General features: G+C 43.8%; 1 protein-coding gene across 2 annotated transcripts in view; it reads left to right on the forward strand.

Moving 5' to 3' along the window:
* GSDME (gasdermin E) overlaps positions 1-16,511 on the forward strand; it is a 63,570-nt gene that overhangs the window by 40,013 nt on the left and 7,046 nt on the right. For both annotated transcript variants that reach the window (XM_027075136.2, XM_027075137.2), the window contains 4 exons: positions 1,062-1,182; positions 6,052-6,213; positions 8,261-8,388; positions 10,129-10,324. In XM_027075136.2, coding sequence (XP_026930937.2) covers positions 1,062-1,182; positions 6,052-6,213; positions 8,261-8,388; positions 10,129-10,324 — 607 coding nt within the window. The remainder of the gene's footprint in view (positions 1-1,061; positions 1,183-6,051; positions 6,214-8,260; positions 8,389-10,128; positions 10,325-16,511) is intronic.

Here is a 16,511-nt window from a genome sequence, read left to right on the forward strand (position 1 = left end):
GTACAGGTGTCTATACACAGAAAAACAGATGCTTCTGGATTAAAGTAGAAGCAGTCTTATTACCAGGCTGATCCCTGAGCCAGTACTAGACTTCTGTGGAACAGGAAGCTATCAACCCCAAACTGTTTCTTCCACAGTCTACCATGGTGTCTGATGACCTATTCTCAGAAATTGGTTTCTTGGAGTGACTTTTGACTTTTTCCAGAGGACCTGGGAAAGTTGTATTTGGAAGGAGGTGGAGACAGAGGTTGGGTCTGGAGGTGGACTCTCCTTGGGGCAGGAAGGCTGGATAGCAGCGATGAAGGAGGGGCCTGACGGGAGGTGGCTTTGGCCAGCCCTGCCAGTGTTTCTGCCTGTGGTGACCCCACTACAGGCCTGGCGCCTGCCTGGAAATCAGGAAGCTGGCTGTCCTCCCACCAACTGGGATCAAGCTGCTAAAAGGGGTCTCTGATCTCCAGTGTTGAGGCAATGATCTCCCCAGGCCGTCCTGGGAAGGGGTCATATTTGTAACAGTGTTGGAAGGACAGAGCTCTGCTGCCTGACCACTTGGCGTCCCCTGGAAATCCTCTCATTCCTCCAGCACCTCCCCTGGGCTTATTTAGCAGCCAGTGTGCCAGCCACAGGGGTCTGGAATGATGCCCCTTGGGAGGTCCTTGCTCTTAGCTAGTTCTTCCAGTCAGGCACTGACATTGTTTGGGATTGTCATCATTGTCCGGGCTGTCACAGTGGTTACCATAATCCTCCGTGAGGGAAATGACAAGTTACCTTGCTCATTTATCTGTTTTATTCAGCACTGTTGACCTAGTCTCATTATCCCCCACACTCTGGAATCTCATTCCACAGAAGTTTGGCCATTTACTTCCCAATATGTGCATCACATCATGAGGCCCACAAGGATCACATCCTTACATCTGCTGATTGGCTCCTATTTTTCCACTTGGTTCCTTGGGCATTTGCTCAATATTTTTGTGTGCAAGGCCCAAGGCTGGCCACAGTGGGGAGGCAGAGAGAAGCCTGGGGAAGTCTGAGCTCATGGGGGCAGCCTGTGCTCTCACTCACAGGTGTCAGCAAAGGAGGATGGGAGTGTCATCAAGGACACCAACGTGGTGCTGGAGATCCCGGCTCCCACCACCATAGCCTACGGCGTCATCGAGTTGTACGTGAAACTGGATGGCCAGTTTGGTGAGTGCCGCCTCCTGCCCTGGGTGTTAGGGGAAAGAGATGGGAAGTGTGGGGATGACAAGTGTGGATGAACTTTCACCAGCACGGCACAGGGTCTATGCTGTGGGCATGCCATCAAACAGACTGTGGATTGGCCCTGGTGCCATGGTGTCCGTGAGGCAGGTTGTGGATGTTGCTGAGCATTAACTCTCCATCTCTGGAATGGGAAAGGCATTCCCTCACCGAGCTGTGGTCAGGATTACATGGGATGAGGCATGTGAAGTGCCTGGCATAGTGGTTGTTTATTAACAGCCTCAGCTGTTAATAATACTGTCAGCATCCCACCTTCCTTCCCCCAACATGAAGCCAAAAATGCTCCACTTGACCTTGCTCTGTTGATCACCAGTGTGTTCAAAGCTGGGAGATCCTGGTCATTGCATCATTTGAAGAAAACAAGGGCTTTAGCGTAGCTCATGTTTGCCGATCTTAGACGCTCATGGCTCCTTCCTCCTGCTCTTCCTGAGAAGAGGTTGTGTCGAACCTAAGAAAACTGACCACTTCTTGGGGACATGAATGAATAAATGTAACATAATAATTGACTTTTTAAGGTATGGTAATGGTATAGTTATGTTTATAAAAAAAAAAAGAGTCTTCTGTTAGAGAGTATACTGAAGTTTTCACAGATGAAATGGTAACATGTCTGTGGATTGCTTCAAAAATAGTCCAGGTGGAATGTAAAGGGTGTATGCGTGGGGTTGGAAGAGGTAAAGAACAGTTGTTGAAGCTGGTCAGTGGGTATGAGGAGGTTCGTTGTACTACTCTATTCTTGCGCCATTTCACGTTTTCCATAATGAAAAGTTTTAAAAGGTGTTCCTTGATACACCATGCACATATCTCTTGGTGTCCCCTGTTCTTCTCCTGTTTGTTCTCTGAAGTGGCAGGTTAGGGAAGAGGAAGTTGTCCAGGAGGCAGCTTTTTGTGTGCACTTGGCCCACACGAGTTAACTATGGCATTGAGCTACAAGTACAGGCACTTAGAACACTGATGGTCCTTACCTGACAGTCACAAGCTCCTGGGCATGTGAGGAGCCAAAGAAGAGATGCGTGAGGCCCGGAATGCAGTGGTGGAGCCTCCACTTTCTTTTCACACATGGAGCAGCCTGCATTTCAGGGAGGTGACACAGAGCGAGGGTGTCAGGTTTTTAGACATCGTTCTGCAGAGGCTCCTTAGGAATGCATGAACTATCAGAAATACCAAGAATTGTGACCTACAGGCTTCAGGCCATGGTTCCAGATTTGTGTCCTTGTTTGGCATTTTTATGATTTTATTCTGTCTCTTTGGAAGTCTTCTACCTGAACAAGATTGTCGCTCCTGTTTTTGTTATCAGCATGTTACCACATGCACTTACGTGACTCCAGCCCAAGATGTTTAGGCCCGGTTATCCTGTCCAGATGGGTTGGTAGTCGAGGGGTCACATTTATAAGCCTTTGGAAAACTTGGCCTGCACCCAAGGATGACCGTGAGTGCTCTGAGGACCTTTGGTGGCCGAGGCCAGGCTGGGGCTACCACTCAAGGCTGTGGGGCCTGTGGGGATCCCCTTCCTGTTTCTCTGAGGAGATGGCAGTGCCCTGCCACTTGCAGCTCTGGTGGGGCACCTGCAGAGGGCCTCTCTTTCTCAGACAAGATTGGAAAGACACAGCCTTGTCTGGCTGGCTCTCCTGTTTACATTTCAATTTCCAGCCTTTTATCTTGGCTGGCTCCTGCTGTCTTTGAAAATATGCTCCTCTTTGTGCTGTTGAGAAGAGGTCCCCGGGGGAATCGCGGAGGTTCTTTTGGCTCACTTCCCACACCCCGGCCTAGGAAGCCCCGCTCCATTGCCCTTTCCCACTGCCGAATCTGTGCCTGTGCAGCCTGGTGGGCAGGCCGACTTTCTGTGCGACTCATAGCCTGATTTTTAAGCCAGTTTTGCTCCCCCGTGCCTTTTCCTCCATCTGTGTTCCACAGAATATTCTGATCTGGCTTCATAAACATAGATTTGCAGGGGCCAGAAGGGCCCTTAAGAGGCTGCCTGATGTCTCCTCCCCACCTTCTGAGAGGGAATACATTGGACAAGGATCCTGTTTGTCCTCTGAAACTTTATGTGGAGGCCGACTCCTCTGAGTCCCTTGTGGGGGGCACCATGTAGCCTGTTGTAGCCAAGAGATTCTCTCATCCATGACCCCTTCCTTCACCAATAGCTCTCCTCTTATAGCCAATCATAGACGTCGTTTTATGGTTTTGAACTTTAGCCTTGTACTTCGTACAATTAGGCATTATGCCAGTGTCCTTTCAGTGCATACTTCTGATTGGATGCCCTGTGGACATGAACCTGTGCCCCTGACTCAGCCTCGGTCAGCGCACTTGTCTGCAGGTCTACTGGCCCCAATAGCATTTCCCCACCAAGTCCTGCCACACACTCTTAATTGGCTTCCCCGCTTCTGTGAATCTTTCCCCATCTGTTCCATCCTAGCAGTATAACTAATATGATTCTTTAAAAATAAAAATGTGGTCATTTCACACACCTGCGTAAACACCCTTCAAGGGCTCCCTTTGTCCCAAGACAAAGTCTGCATTTCAGGTGTGTTGTGGTCCAGCCCCAACAGGTATCTAGCCTTCCTTCTAATCTCCAGATGCTGCTGATGTAGCCATCTAGCCAGAGTTAACCCACTGTCTAGGAACACTCGTCTGGCCCTTATTCCAGAGCCCCATGACTGCCTGTGTGCTCTCTGCCCTCTTTGTCCAGCTAATTCTTACCAAAACTTTAGGAGGCTCCTTAGACACTGCTTCATCCAAGAAACTTTTTCTGGTTCTCTCTCTGCTCTTGCCATTTTGGCTTCAGGGACCTGTGCACCTCCTCCAGTATCCCTATGCTATGTCTGTTCCCACTCGTAACATACTTACTGTTGAGGCCTGGACTATAGTCCTTTTGTGTCACTGGCTCTTGGCACAGTGCCCAACACTGGAAACAATGAAAGAATTGGCAGTGTCTCCAGGGGTCTGTGCATGTGTATAGGCAAGAGTGGTGCTGATGCCATAGACTCCTAAATTACCAGCTGGGGGGCCTGCCTGGCTCTTGGCAGGATTTGAGCCTATGTTAATTGTCATGGTGGCTATCTTGGAGGAGCAAGGTTAACACCTGAAGCCTGGTTCACATTCATCTGCCTCAGTGCCTGGTGCCAAGGGCACAATGAGTCAGGGGTACCCCAGATGCCCACTGAGTGTGGGTTGGATGAGTGCGTAAATGAAGGATTGTTTCATTTGTCTTTAGATAGCCATTTGATTTTTGTCATTAGTACCCACAAGCAAGTAAAAATATGTGCTAATCCTCATGCCATCCACATTTTAATTCTGTAGCCTGTGCTTAAGTACACAAATGATTTAATAGAAGCATAAGGGGCACCTGGGTGCCTCAGTCAGTTAAGCGTCCGACATTGGCTCGGATCATGATCTCACGGCTTGTGGGTTCCAGCCGCATGTCAGGCTTCTGTGCTAACAGCTCAGAGCCTGGAACCTGCTCCGGATTCTCTCTCTCTCTCTCTGCGCCCCTCTCCCACTCACACTCTCTCTCTCTCTCTCAAAAATAAACATTAAAAAAAATTTAAATAGAAAGATAAAAAGAGCCCTAATTCATGGGTGCATTTGCTATTTTTGCTTATTAAGGACATAATAACATCACATAACTGTTACCTTAGGTTCTTAAATATGGACATATTTAAGGAAATATTTTATTATTTAAAAAAACTTTTTATTATGGAAAATTTATATATGTTCAAAAGTAGAGATAATACTATGAACTCCCATGTACCAGCTTTCATAACTGGGTTGATTTGTGTTTCATCTACAACTTGACCACCTCCCTCCATCCCATTCAATAATTTCCAAACAAATCCTAGGCATTGTATTGCTCTATCTATAAATACTTCAGTATATCTGAAGATGAGACTTTTTTTTTTTTTTAAAGACAAGTTTTGCCTTTATATAGATTCATGGAGACTGTATTTATTTGAGTCTGGTCTTTTCACTCAATATGTTTGTAAGATTCACTTATACAATTGCAGAAATCAGAAATTCACTTTTAATTGTTGAGTATTATTTATTAATGAATAAAAGACAAGACTTGAAAACTACAACCACATACCACTCGTATACTTATATTGTCAATAATACTTTAATATCAGTTCAATCAAATCAAATTTATTAATCAAATTCAAATTTGTTTCAAACATGGGAAGATGTTTATGGTTTCGCTTTATTAAAAAGAAAACCACTAGGGACACCTAGGTGGCTCAGTCGGTTTTGTGTCTGACTTGGGCTCAGGTCGTGATCTTGCGGTCTGTGAGTTCAAGCCCTGCATCAGGCGCTGTGCTGACAGCTTGGAACCTGGAGCCTGCTTTGGATTCTGTGTCTCCATCTCTCTCTGCCCCTTCCCTGCTCATACTCTCTCTCTCTCAAGAATAAACATTAAAAAAATTAAAAAAAAAAAAAAAAAAGAAAACCACTGGCCCCAACTGCTGTCATTTTAAAATGTACTCATTTGAATTTTTGCTATTTAACAATTTGTTCAAGTCAGGCTAAGGAAATACTTTTGATGTTGGAAAGATTGCCTCCCACCCATTCAGAGAGGACACACTGGAGAGCTTTATGTTGAGAACAACCATTTTCCTGTATTTCTAGGAAGTGGCTGACTTTTCATCAAACAGTGTAATGTGTAGGAAGTGGGCTTATGGGGTCAGAGAGTGGATGTGTTCCCCTTCACCCCCCACTTCCCTATTAGGTAATCCTGGGTTTGAGATGTGCCAACAAGTCTCAGCTGACCCTATGCCTGGCTTGTCCTTTTCTCCCACATTACAGAATTCTGCCTCCTACAAGGGAAGCATGGTGGCTTTGAGATTCACAGAAGTGACTATGTCTTCCTGGACCTTCCGTCCTTTGAAGAGTTTCCATTTTGGGAAATGCCAGATTCTGGACCAGGACCATCTGCCCTGGATTGGCCGCTGAATGTTTTAAAACAAGGTATTGTCAGCAGGGTGGGGTGTGGTGATCTGATTGCTACTTTAGTACGAAACTTCACGAGGTGAGGTGGCCTTCAGGAGCGGTGACTCCTCAGCGACTTAATGGAGAACATTTGAGAACAGAGGGAACAATGCTTCCAAGTCAGACCTAGTCCACTCAGCAGGATGCACCTCTGTGGAATCTTAGGGAACCTCAGGTCTTGGGTGCCATGTTTTGAGGAAAGGGTGGAAGACTAAGGAGTGAAAGAGTCTGGGGTTTGGCATTTTCTTTCATTTTATCCATAGAAGACTCGCAGACTATTAAAAGTAGCTAGTTAGCAAAGAGCCATATCCCAAATTTTGCATCTGTTTCATTACATTCCAGCCTTCACTGCCAGCACAGGCAAGGCTTTCGTCAGCATTGCAAAATGCTCTCTTGGGGGCTCTTTATCCACGTGGCTTGAAGCCCTGCATCCGGTGAGGAGGAGGGGAGTACCTGTGACTTGCCTGCAGCAATTCCTTTTATTCTTCATAGGATTTTGTGTTTTAAAAAGTTGGCTTTTCTTGTGATGGTGTGGGTGGGCGGGGGGGTGGGGGCGGGGAGGAGTGCAGTATGTAGCCAAAGAGGAAATGGACAAGGAAAAGGGGAAACAAATAACTGGGTAAGAACTTGGTAAAAAGAGCTAGAAACAGCTCAGAATGATCTGGAGAATGGCTAGGAGGATAAGAAGAGACTGTCATCTATGGGGCTTCAGAGGGTCCCAAACTAGAAGATACTTCTCTTTCTGTAGCAAAAGCATCAGGGTTGGAAGAAATGGCAGGGAAGGATAGGGCTCTTCCATCTTGCAGGGCTGCAGGCCCCTCCTCTGCCTCCTTGAGACTGACAGTTGGGTCTGACTTCCAGCTGCCATTTAAGCATGGTCGTAGGTTAGGACACAACAGAGCGGCCCTGCAGCCGTGTCCTGTGCTCCAGGGAAGGGACAAGAGTTCATGGACTGCAGCTTATCATTTCCTTTCCTACCAGTCCACCCTGTCAGTTGGCCATTCAAATCAGCCTGATGTGGAGTAGGGTGGGGGCCAGCCTGGCCTTTATGCCCTTGGACTTTACACCAACCAGGAGAGCTCTTCTCTCCAGGATGGCATGGCAAAGACCTAGCTGTATTTATAGAGAAGTTTTTGAATGGGTCCGTGACTGATGTGACCTGTTCCTCTCCATGGGGCTCTCTGACCATTGTGTGCTGGAATTTGCCATCAGCAGAGGTAGTGCATTATGTATTGGTATGCATTTCTGCATATGAAACGGTTTTGGTTTATCAAATCTTGCTCTTAAATCCTCACTGGGCTTAATTTACTAGAAGTATTCCAGTGTTGTTTAAAAAAATACAGAAAAGATTTTAAGGAGAGAGCCTCAACCATCCTGCAGAAGATGTGCATAACCCAGCTGGTGGGTCTGTGCACCTGCCCATTCTCCAGGATGGGTGAAGAATAATGAATGGAAAAAATGGAATGGCTGGTGTTTGCCATAAAAGTAGGGTGCCAGACTCTTTGAAAAGCAAGCATTAAATATTAAAGGATAAAAATATGCATGGTATTAAAAGAAAGGACATGGAAAATAATGGACTTTGGAGTCTGCATGGCTACAAAGCCCTATAAAAGTATTGAGTGATAGTTAGTAATTCAGCCTTGATAATTGACTTCTGTAGAAATCATGCTAAAGAGGAGTCTAAATAATTGATTAGACTTTTCCAGAAAGTAGACTTAATATTTAGTAAGTCCTCAGAAAAAAGAGTTAAGTCTGAAATGAATCCGGGTGCCCTCTTTCTTTTCTCTTTTTGTCCCCCTTCTTTCTTCTTGCAGTAGAGTGAGTGGTTATTGAAAAACACGCAGGGTGGTATCTAGCTCGATGTCTTTTGCTTCCTAGTTCCATTGTGTGTTACTGCATGTTACTGTTACTGCATGTGTCTTTCAAAGAACTGAGGACAATTACTGTAAAAAGCAAAGGCTGCTGTCCCTTGTTCTGAGACACACATGGGAGTCATGATGCTGGGTGTGCTCTGCTGTTTTCACAGGGACTCTGCTCTTGGAGAGGGATTTCCATCTGTTTTTGGAGCTGCCAGAACAGCAACAGACAGCACTTAGTGACATCCTCCAGGTGGTCCTGTTCGATGAAGAATTGCTTGTGGTCCTGGAACAAGTGGTAAGACCACAGACCTCTCAAGGCAGTGCTGCTTCTACCTGGGTTTTCAGGAGATGTGGACAGGCTAGACCTCTTGGGATGAGGCTGTGAGCTGGGATAAAATTGCATTTAAAATTTCCTCACTTCCTTTAAACCTTAAAGCTTCTCTTTTTCTTATTCCCAGATCCTTAGTTATCTAAATGCAGAAAGGTAGCTGATGTCAAGAATTGAAGTGCAGATTGGTTCCCTCGGGCTGTCATAGTAAATTACTACAAACTCTCTTACAGTTCTGGAGGCCGGAAGTCTGAAGCTGAGAAGTCAGCAGGGCCATGCTTCCCCCACAGGCTCTAGGGGAGGATGCTTCCTTGCCTCTTCCAGCTTCTTGTGGCTCCTGATGCTCCTTGGCTTGTGGCCACACTGCTCCAGTCTCTACTCTGTCTTCCTATGCCCCTGTCTTCTGTGTTGATGTCTTCTCCTTTTCTGTCTCTTAAAGGACACTCACCATTGGATGTAGGACCCATTCCAGCCTAGGAGCATCTCATCTTGAGATCCTTACTTTAATTATATCTGCAAAGACTCTAATTCCAAATAAGGTCAAACTCTAAAGTTCCAGGTGAACATATATTTTGGGGGCCTCTATTCAGCCCCACTACAAGGGGGCTGTGTGGCAGAGTCCAATAGGTCAATTTATTCTATTTAGAATAGATTGAAAAGCAGGCCTTTGTATTTTTTTGGTTTGTAGCAGCAGGATTTTCTGGTTGAGTTCCTTAACTATTAGTTGTACAAATGGTAAAGGACACACCACCTGGCAACCTGCCAGACTTTGTACTCTCCTTCCTTAAGGGGGCTAGAGCAGATGATTTATATGATAGGTTTTTCTTTTCTTTTTTCTATTATTCAGAGGTTTTGAACTCTGATTTTCTGATTCAATGCTTTTATGATTTCCAGAAGAGCATTCATGTTATTTTCCCCTCTTGAAATTGGACTGTACCAAAAGAGCTTGGCCACCGGTGGGGGACCCTATACTTGTAGAAGAGTCTAACAGTCCAAGACATCTGGGTGTTCTGGGCCATGTGCAGCGCAGAGGAGGGTGTACTAGCCCCAGGAAGAACACACATGTTTCAAAAAGCCCCCTGACTTATACTTCCTAGAATAGCTCCAAGAGGGAAATATCAGACCAGTAGTACATTTGGAAAGAACATCAGGTGTCCTGTCAAGTGCAGGAGAAACAAGCTTCCCAGGTAGTGGGGGCCGGTGGGCTCTTCTACGAATGCACCTGATGTAAAGGTGATGATGGAGGAGAGCTCACTCCTTACTGGCAGGGTCACCCGCCTTCCAGCAGGTCCAATGCTCACGAATGAGGCTGCCCTGGGTCTAGCTGGGAATGTGGTTGGGGGCTGCTGTGCCAAGTTTAAAGCTAGATAACATGATGGGATAATGTTTTTTTGTTCCTCTCCTTAGTGCTGCATGTAGTCACTTGTTCCTGATCTCTGGCACGACCTGACAGACCCTGCCCTGTCCTGGAAGGTTTTCCTACATCCATTTTACCCTTGCTGTGAAAGAATAGTACCTGGGCAAGGCTGTTTACTCTTTTTATGAGGAAATCTAACCTGGCGGATTAGTAATTTAAAAACAGAAAGGAATTAGGGTTTTGCTTTACTTGGGAGATGGTGGAAGGGCAAGGGGTTGCGTGTCATGGGGCGGAGGCTCAGCTTGGCCTCTGGCTTTACTACATCCATCTCTTTTCTCTTCCTTATGCAGTGTGAGGACATATTAAGTGGCCTGTCACTCCCAATGGCAATACTGGGGAAGCTGAAGCCCCCACAGCAGCAGGACCTCATGGCTTTCCTGTGTCTGGTGGGGTACAGAATGCAGGGCAAGTGTCCAGGCCCAGAGGATGCAATCAGCAACCAGGAGCTCTTTTCTACAGCCTACTTCTTGGTCAGTGCACTAGCAGGTATGGAAAGAGAGAAAGAAGTGCTGTTGTGGCTTTGAAATTGCTTTGCTTATTGTTGTGGAAGATGTGGTAAATATGGTTACTTCCCTTTCAGCAGTACAGGGAGGGTAAGAAAGGCTGAGGAAACATATCATCGCCATGAAAAGTCAAAGACTTGAGTGTGATGCCAGCTTCCTCTACTCTCTCCTTTCTCTTCCAAGGAGGGCTGTCTGCAGGAACATACCCTCAGCAGCAAAGGAAGGCATCTCCTCAAACACAGCCTGTGATTCATACTTGAGCCCTGACACTGCTGCATGGAAGTGGCTTCCATCTGCCTACTGCTTTTACCTCTAGTGTTTTGGTACTTCTGACCCTCATTGCAGACTTATTGGCCACCTTGTGTACATTTGGGCAGGGAGACTGTAGAGAGTATCCCAATGCACTAGGATGCTGAGCCCAGCAGCAACACAGCTTCCACAATGGTCCTGGGATGGCCCTTCTGGAGCACAGTGGTGCAGTGGTTATCTAGGAGTGGACCCTGCCCTGCCACTCCTCTATCACTCCCATCCAGGATTCACCATGCCGGAGGGTCTTGGGTATCAGAAGGTAGTCATCCTATGTAAGGAGGCTGGGCTTCCAGTTCCTTCTTGGAAAGGCAAGACCTGGCACAGCAGCCTAGGATCTCTGTCCCCACAACTTCCCTTCATGATGATATTAGTCGAGGTGTTGACTTCCTGATGCATTCATGGCTGCTCCCCAGCACCACAGACAAACAGAGGCCAAGGAGATTATCAGGTTTTAAAAAGTTAATCAGACAGGATCCCTCTTGCTAGCTCTACATGCCAACGAATATATGTTACGTATATATGCTATGAATATATGCTGTGTTCTAATTCATGGATACATGTTTTAACTAGGCCAGGACATAAAATAGAGGCCTGTGGAACACTACTAGAGACCCTTCCTCCCTGATGTTAACATCAGTGTACTCGAGTCTTTCGATATAGCCATTCTATTAGGGGCTAATCTACTGGCCAGAGTTTTCCAGTTTGTGAAGGGCCTTTTTTTTTTTTTTTTCACATGCCCTATTACTTATTGAAATATTTCTATCAACAGCCTAGTTCAGTGATGTGAAATATGCAGTATGTGGCTGAAATGGTGAATGCATCACAGTCCCCTTCTCCTTGAAACCTGGACAAAGTTTCAAATTCTCTGCAGCCTTGCACATAGGCAGCCACTGGGAGTTGACACATAACCTGAGACTTACTTGCCGTTTCTGACAACAGGTTGTCAGAACAACTGCTGTCAGTTGTTTTGGATGCTCAACCGACTGAGCCACCCACCCAGATGCCCCTATCAGTTCTAGTTTTTTGATGGGAGTTTTCTGGGTTTTCTATACATAGTATAATGTCATTTGCAAAGAGTGAAAGTTTGACTTCTTCCTCACCAGTTTGAATGCCTTTTTTATTGTTGTCTGATTGCTGTGGCTAGGGCTTTTAGTACTATTATGTTTAATAAAAGTGGTGAGAGTACACATCCTTATCTTGTTCCTGACCTTAGGGGAAGACTCTCAGTTTGTCCCCATTGAAGATGATGTTAGCTGTGGGTTTTTCATAAATGGCATTTATTATGTTGAGATAAGTTCCCTCTAAACCTACTTTGTTGAGGGTTATTATGATGAATAGATGTTGTACTTTGTCAAATGCTTTTTCAGTGTCTATTGAAGTGATCATTTGGTTCTTAGCTTTTCTCTTATTAAAAAAAATTTTTTTTTTTTATTTTTGAGAAACAGACAGGGAGAGGGGCAGAGAGAGAGGGAGACACAGAATCTGAAGCAGGCTCCAGGCTCTGAACTGTCAGCATACAGCCCGACACAAAGCTTGAACTCATGAATCATGAGATCATGACCTGAGCTGAAGTCAGATTCTTAACCAACTTATCCTTTCTCTTATTGGTGTGATGTATCACATTGATTTGTGAATATTGAATCAACCTTGCAGCCCAGGAATAAATTGCATTTGGTCATGGTGAATGATTTTTTAAATGTATTGGATTTGGGTTCGGTTTGCTAGTATTTTCTTGAGGATTTTAGAATCCATGTTCATCAGAGATAATGGCCTAAAATTCTGTTTTGTTTTGTTTTGTTTTGTTTTGGTGTTTTCATCTGGTTTTGCTATCAGGATAACACTACTCTCATAGAATGAATTTGGAACTTTTTTCCTTCCTTTTTATCTTTTGGAATAGTTTGAGAAGCATAGTTATTAACTCTTCTTTAAATGTTTGGTAGAATTTGCCTGTGGAACCATCTGGTCCTGGACTTTGGTTTCTTGGGATTTGTTTGATTACTGATTCAATTTCTTTGCTGGTAATCTATTCAAAGTTTCTATTTTTTTTTTTTTCCTGTTTTGGTAGGTTATATGTTTCTAGGAATTTATCCATTTCTTCTAGGTTATCCAGTTTTTTGACATATAATTTTTTATACTACTCTCATATAGTTGTATTTCTGTGGTGTTTGTTGTTTTTAATCTCTCATTTGTGACTTTATTTGGGTCCTTTCTCTTTTTTTCTTGATATGTCCAGCTAGAGGTTTATCAATTTTTTTGTCCCCCTCCCCTGCAAAGAACCAGCTCCTGGTTTCATTGATCTTCCATTGTTGTCTTAGTTTCTATATCATTTATTTCTGTTCTAGTCTTTATTATTTCCTTCCCTCTGCTGGTTTTAGGTTTTGTTTGTTCTTTTTCTAGCTCCTTTAGGTATAAGATTAGATTGTGTATTTGACATTTTTGCTGTTGGGGCAGGCCTATATTGCTATACACTTTCCTCTTATGACTGCTTTTGCTGCATCCCAAAGGTTTTGGACCATCATGTTTTCATTTTCATTTGTTTCCATGTAATTTTTAATTTTGTCTTTAATTTCCTGGTTGACTCATTTATTGTTTAGTAGCATGTTATTTAACCTCCATGTATTTGTAGTGTTTCCAGATTTTTTCTTGTGGTTGACTTCTAGTTTCATAATGTTGTAGTCAGAAAAGCTGCATGGTATGACTGATCTTTTTAAGTTTGCTGAGGCTTGTTTGTGGTCTAATATGCGGTCTGTTCTGCAGAACGTTCCTTGTGCACTTGAAAAGAATGTGTATTATGCTGTTTTAGGAAGGAATGTTCTGAATATAACTGTTAAATCCATCTGGTCCAGTGTGTCACTCAAAGCCATCTTCTTGCTGATTTTGTTTAGATAATCTGTCCATTGATATAAGTGGGGTGTTAAAGTCCCCTCCTGTTACTGTATTATTATAGATTAGTTATTTCCTTTATGTTTGTTATTAACTCCTTTATGTATTTGGGTGCTCCCATGTTGGATGCATAAATATTTCAATTTTTATGTCTTCTTGCTGGATGATGGCCTCTTTATTATTATATAGTGCCTTCTTTGTCTCTTGTTACAGTCTTGTTTTAAAGTCTATTTTGTCCAATATAAGTATTGCTATACCAGCTTTCTTCTGACATCCTTTTGCATGATAAATGTGTCTCTATCCCCTCACTTTCAATCTGAAGGTGTCTTTAGGTCTAAAATAAGTCTTTTGTTGGGGTGCCTGGGTGGCTCAGTCGGTTAAGCATCTGCTGACTTAAGCTCAGGTCAAGATCTCACCATTCCCAAGTTGGAGTCCCACGTCGGGCTGTGTGCTGACAGCTCAGAGCCTAGAGCCTGTGTCAGATTCTGTGTCTCCCTCTCTCTCTGCCCCTCCCCTGCTTCCACTCAGTCTCTCTCTCTCTCAAAAATAAATACTAAAATTTTTTTTTTAAAAAATAAGTCTCTTGTTGGCAGCATATAGATGGGTCTTATTTTTTAATCTACTCTGTTACTCTCTCTCTTTTGATTGGAGCATTTAGTCCATTTATATTCCAAGATATTATTGATATGCATTTGTTGCCATTTTATTATTTGTTTCGTGGTTGTTTCTGAACATTTTCTCTGATCCTTTCTTGCTTTCATGGTTTACTGGTTTTCTTTAGTGATATATTTGCATTTCTATCTCTTTATTCTTTGCCTCTTTACTAGTGCTTTTGGTTTGTGGTTACCATTAGGTGTGTACATAACATCTTCTGCATGTAGCAGAACATAACATAGCATAACATCTTCTGCATGTAAGTTGGTTACTTATGTTTGAACCCATTCATTACTCCTTCTTTCTCAATGTTTTAAGTACATAGTGTCATATTTTATGTCTTTTTTGTGAGTTCCTTGACTGTTTTTTCACAGAAATACTCATTTTTATTGCTTTTGTGTTTTTGACCTTCATACTGTCATTTTTTTATCTTTCCTTTCTAGTCAGAGTCCCCTTTAGTATTTCTTGCAGGACTGGTTTAATGGTCAAGAACTCCTTTAGTTTTTGCTTATCTGGGAAAATCTTTATCTCTCTTCTATTCTAATGATAGCCTTGCTGGACAGTGTTCTTGGCTGCTGATTTTTCCCACTCAGTACTTTGAATATATCCTGCCACTCCCTTCTGGCTTGGAAAGTTTCTGCTGAAAAATCCAGATAGCCTTATGGTGTTTTCTTTTGTATGTAACTGGTTACTTTGTCTTGCTGCTTTTATTCTTAAATTTTTATTTACCTATTTATTTGTTTGACAGAGTGCAAGCAAACAAGTGGGGGAAGGGCAGAGGGAGGGAGAGAGAATCTTAAATGGGCTCCATGCCCAGTGCAGAACCCAATACTGAGGCTTGCTCCCACAACCCTCAGATCATGACTTGAGCTGAAATCAAGAGTTGGATGCTTAAATGACTGAGCCACCCAGGTGCCCCTGTCTTTTAATATTTTTTCATTATCACTATATTTCGCCATTTTAATTACAGTATGTCTTGGTGTGCATCTGCTTTTGCTGATTTAGTTGGAGGTTCTCTGTGCCTCCTGAATCTGGATATCTGTTTCCTTCCCTGGATCAGGGTAATTTTCAGCTATTATTTCTTCAAATAAATTTTCTGGCTCCTTTTCTCTCTCTGCTTCTTCTGGAACTCCTATAATGTGAATGTCATTACATTTGATGGAGTCACTGAGTTTCCTAAGTCTATTCTTGTTTTGCATAGTTATTTTTTCTCTTTTGTTCAGCTTGATTTCTTTCCATTACTGTCTTTTCTATCATTAATTGATTCCTGTGTTTTCTCCAGCCTGATACTCATTCCATCAAGACTGTTTCTCATTTTGTTTGTTTATTGAGCCCTTTATCTCTGCTATGTTATTCCTTATCTCTGGGTTAATGGTCTCCCTAGTGTTCTCCACTCTTTTCTCAAGTCCTATGAGAATCCTTAGGATCACAGCTTTAAATTCTTTACCAGGCACGGTACTATATATCTGTTTTTCTTAGAACTTCTGAGGTAGCCTTGTCTTTTCATTTGGGACAAAATGTCTTCTTATTTTGTCTAAGTCTCTGTGCCTGTTTCGTTGTTAGGAAAGTTAGCTACATCTTCTGTTCTTACCCTTAGGTAAGGGCTTTATGAAGAAGAGATCCTGTAGTGCTCTGCAGTGTAATGGCCCCTGTTCCCCAAGGCCTGGTGATTCCAGGAGTGTCTCTAATGTGTCCTGGCTACTTTATCCTTCAGACTAGTCTATAGAGGCTCTCTTTGTTGTGGACAGAGTTTGGTCCTTGGCCTGAGTTGGTGTGTTTAACTAGGTGTGCTCTGGTCTGCTTGTTAATGAGATCTATTGCTGCTGCCACTGGAACAGAGGCCTCACAAAACGTGTAAGTCAGGAGATGCAGTGTTGTCAGGAGTTTGGGGCCCTCTTCTGAAGGGGGGGCCTGCTGGGAATGAGGCAAGCATGACTGGAAAGTGTGGTTCTTGCAGAGCATGATGCTAGGTATAATTGAGTTAAGTACCAACTGTTGGCATTACACTTTTTAGAACTTTAAAATTTTTTTACATGTTTTTATTTATTTGTGTGAGAGAGAGAGACAGAATGCAAGCTGGGCAGGGGCAGAAAGAAAGGGAGACACAAAATCCAAAGCAGCCTCTAGGCCTTGAGCTGTCAGTACAGAGCCCAATGCAGAGCTGGAACTCGTAAACCACAAGATAATGACCTGGGCCGAAGTTGGATGCTCAACTGACTGAGCCAGCCAGGTGCCCCTTGCCCTGGTTACTACAGGTGACTCTGCTTTTATGTTAATGGGAGGGGTAGGGGAAGGCATTTGCCAGTTCCTATGTTCTCAGAGGG

This window comes from Acinonyx jubatus, chromosome A2, assembly GCF_027475565.1.
Source record: "Acinonyx jubatus isolate Ajub_Pintada_27869175 chromosome A2, VMU_Ajub_asm_v1.0, whole genome shotgun sequence".
NCBI classification, from domain to species: Eukaryota; Metazoa; Chordata; class Mammalia; order Carnivora; family Felidae; genus Acinonyx; species Acinonyx jubatus.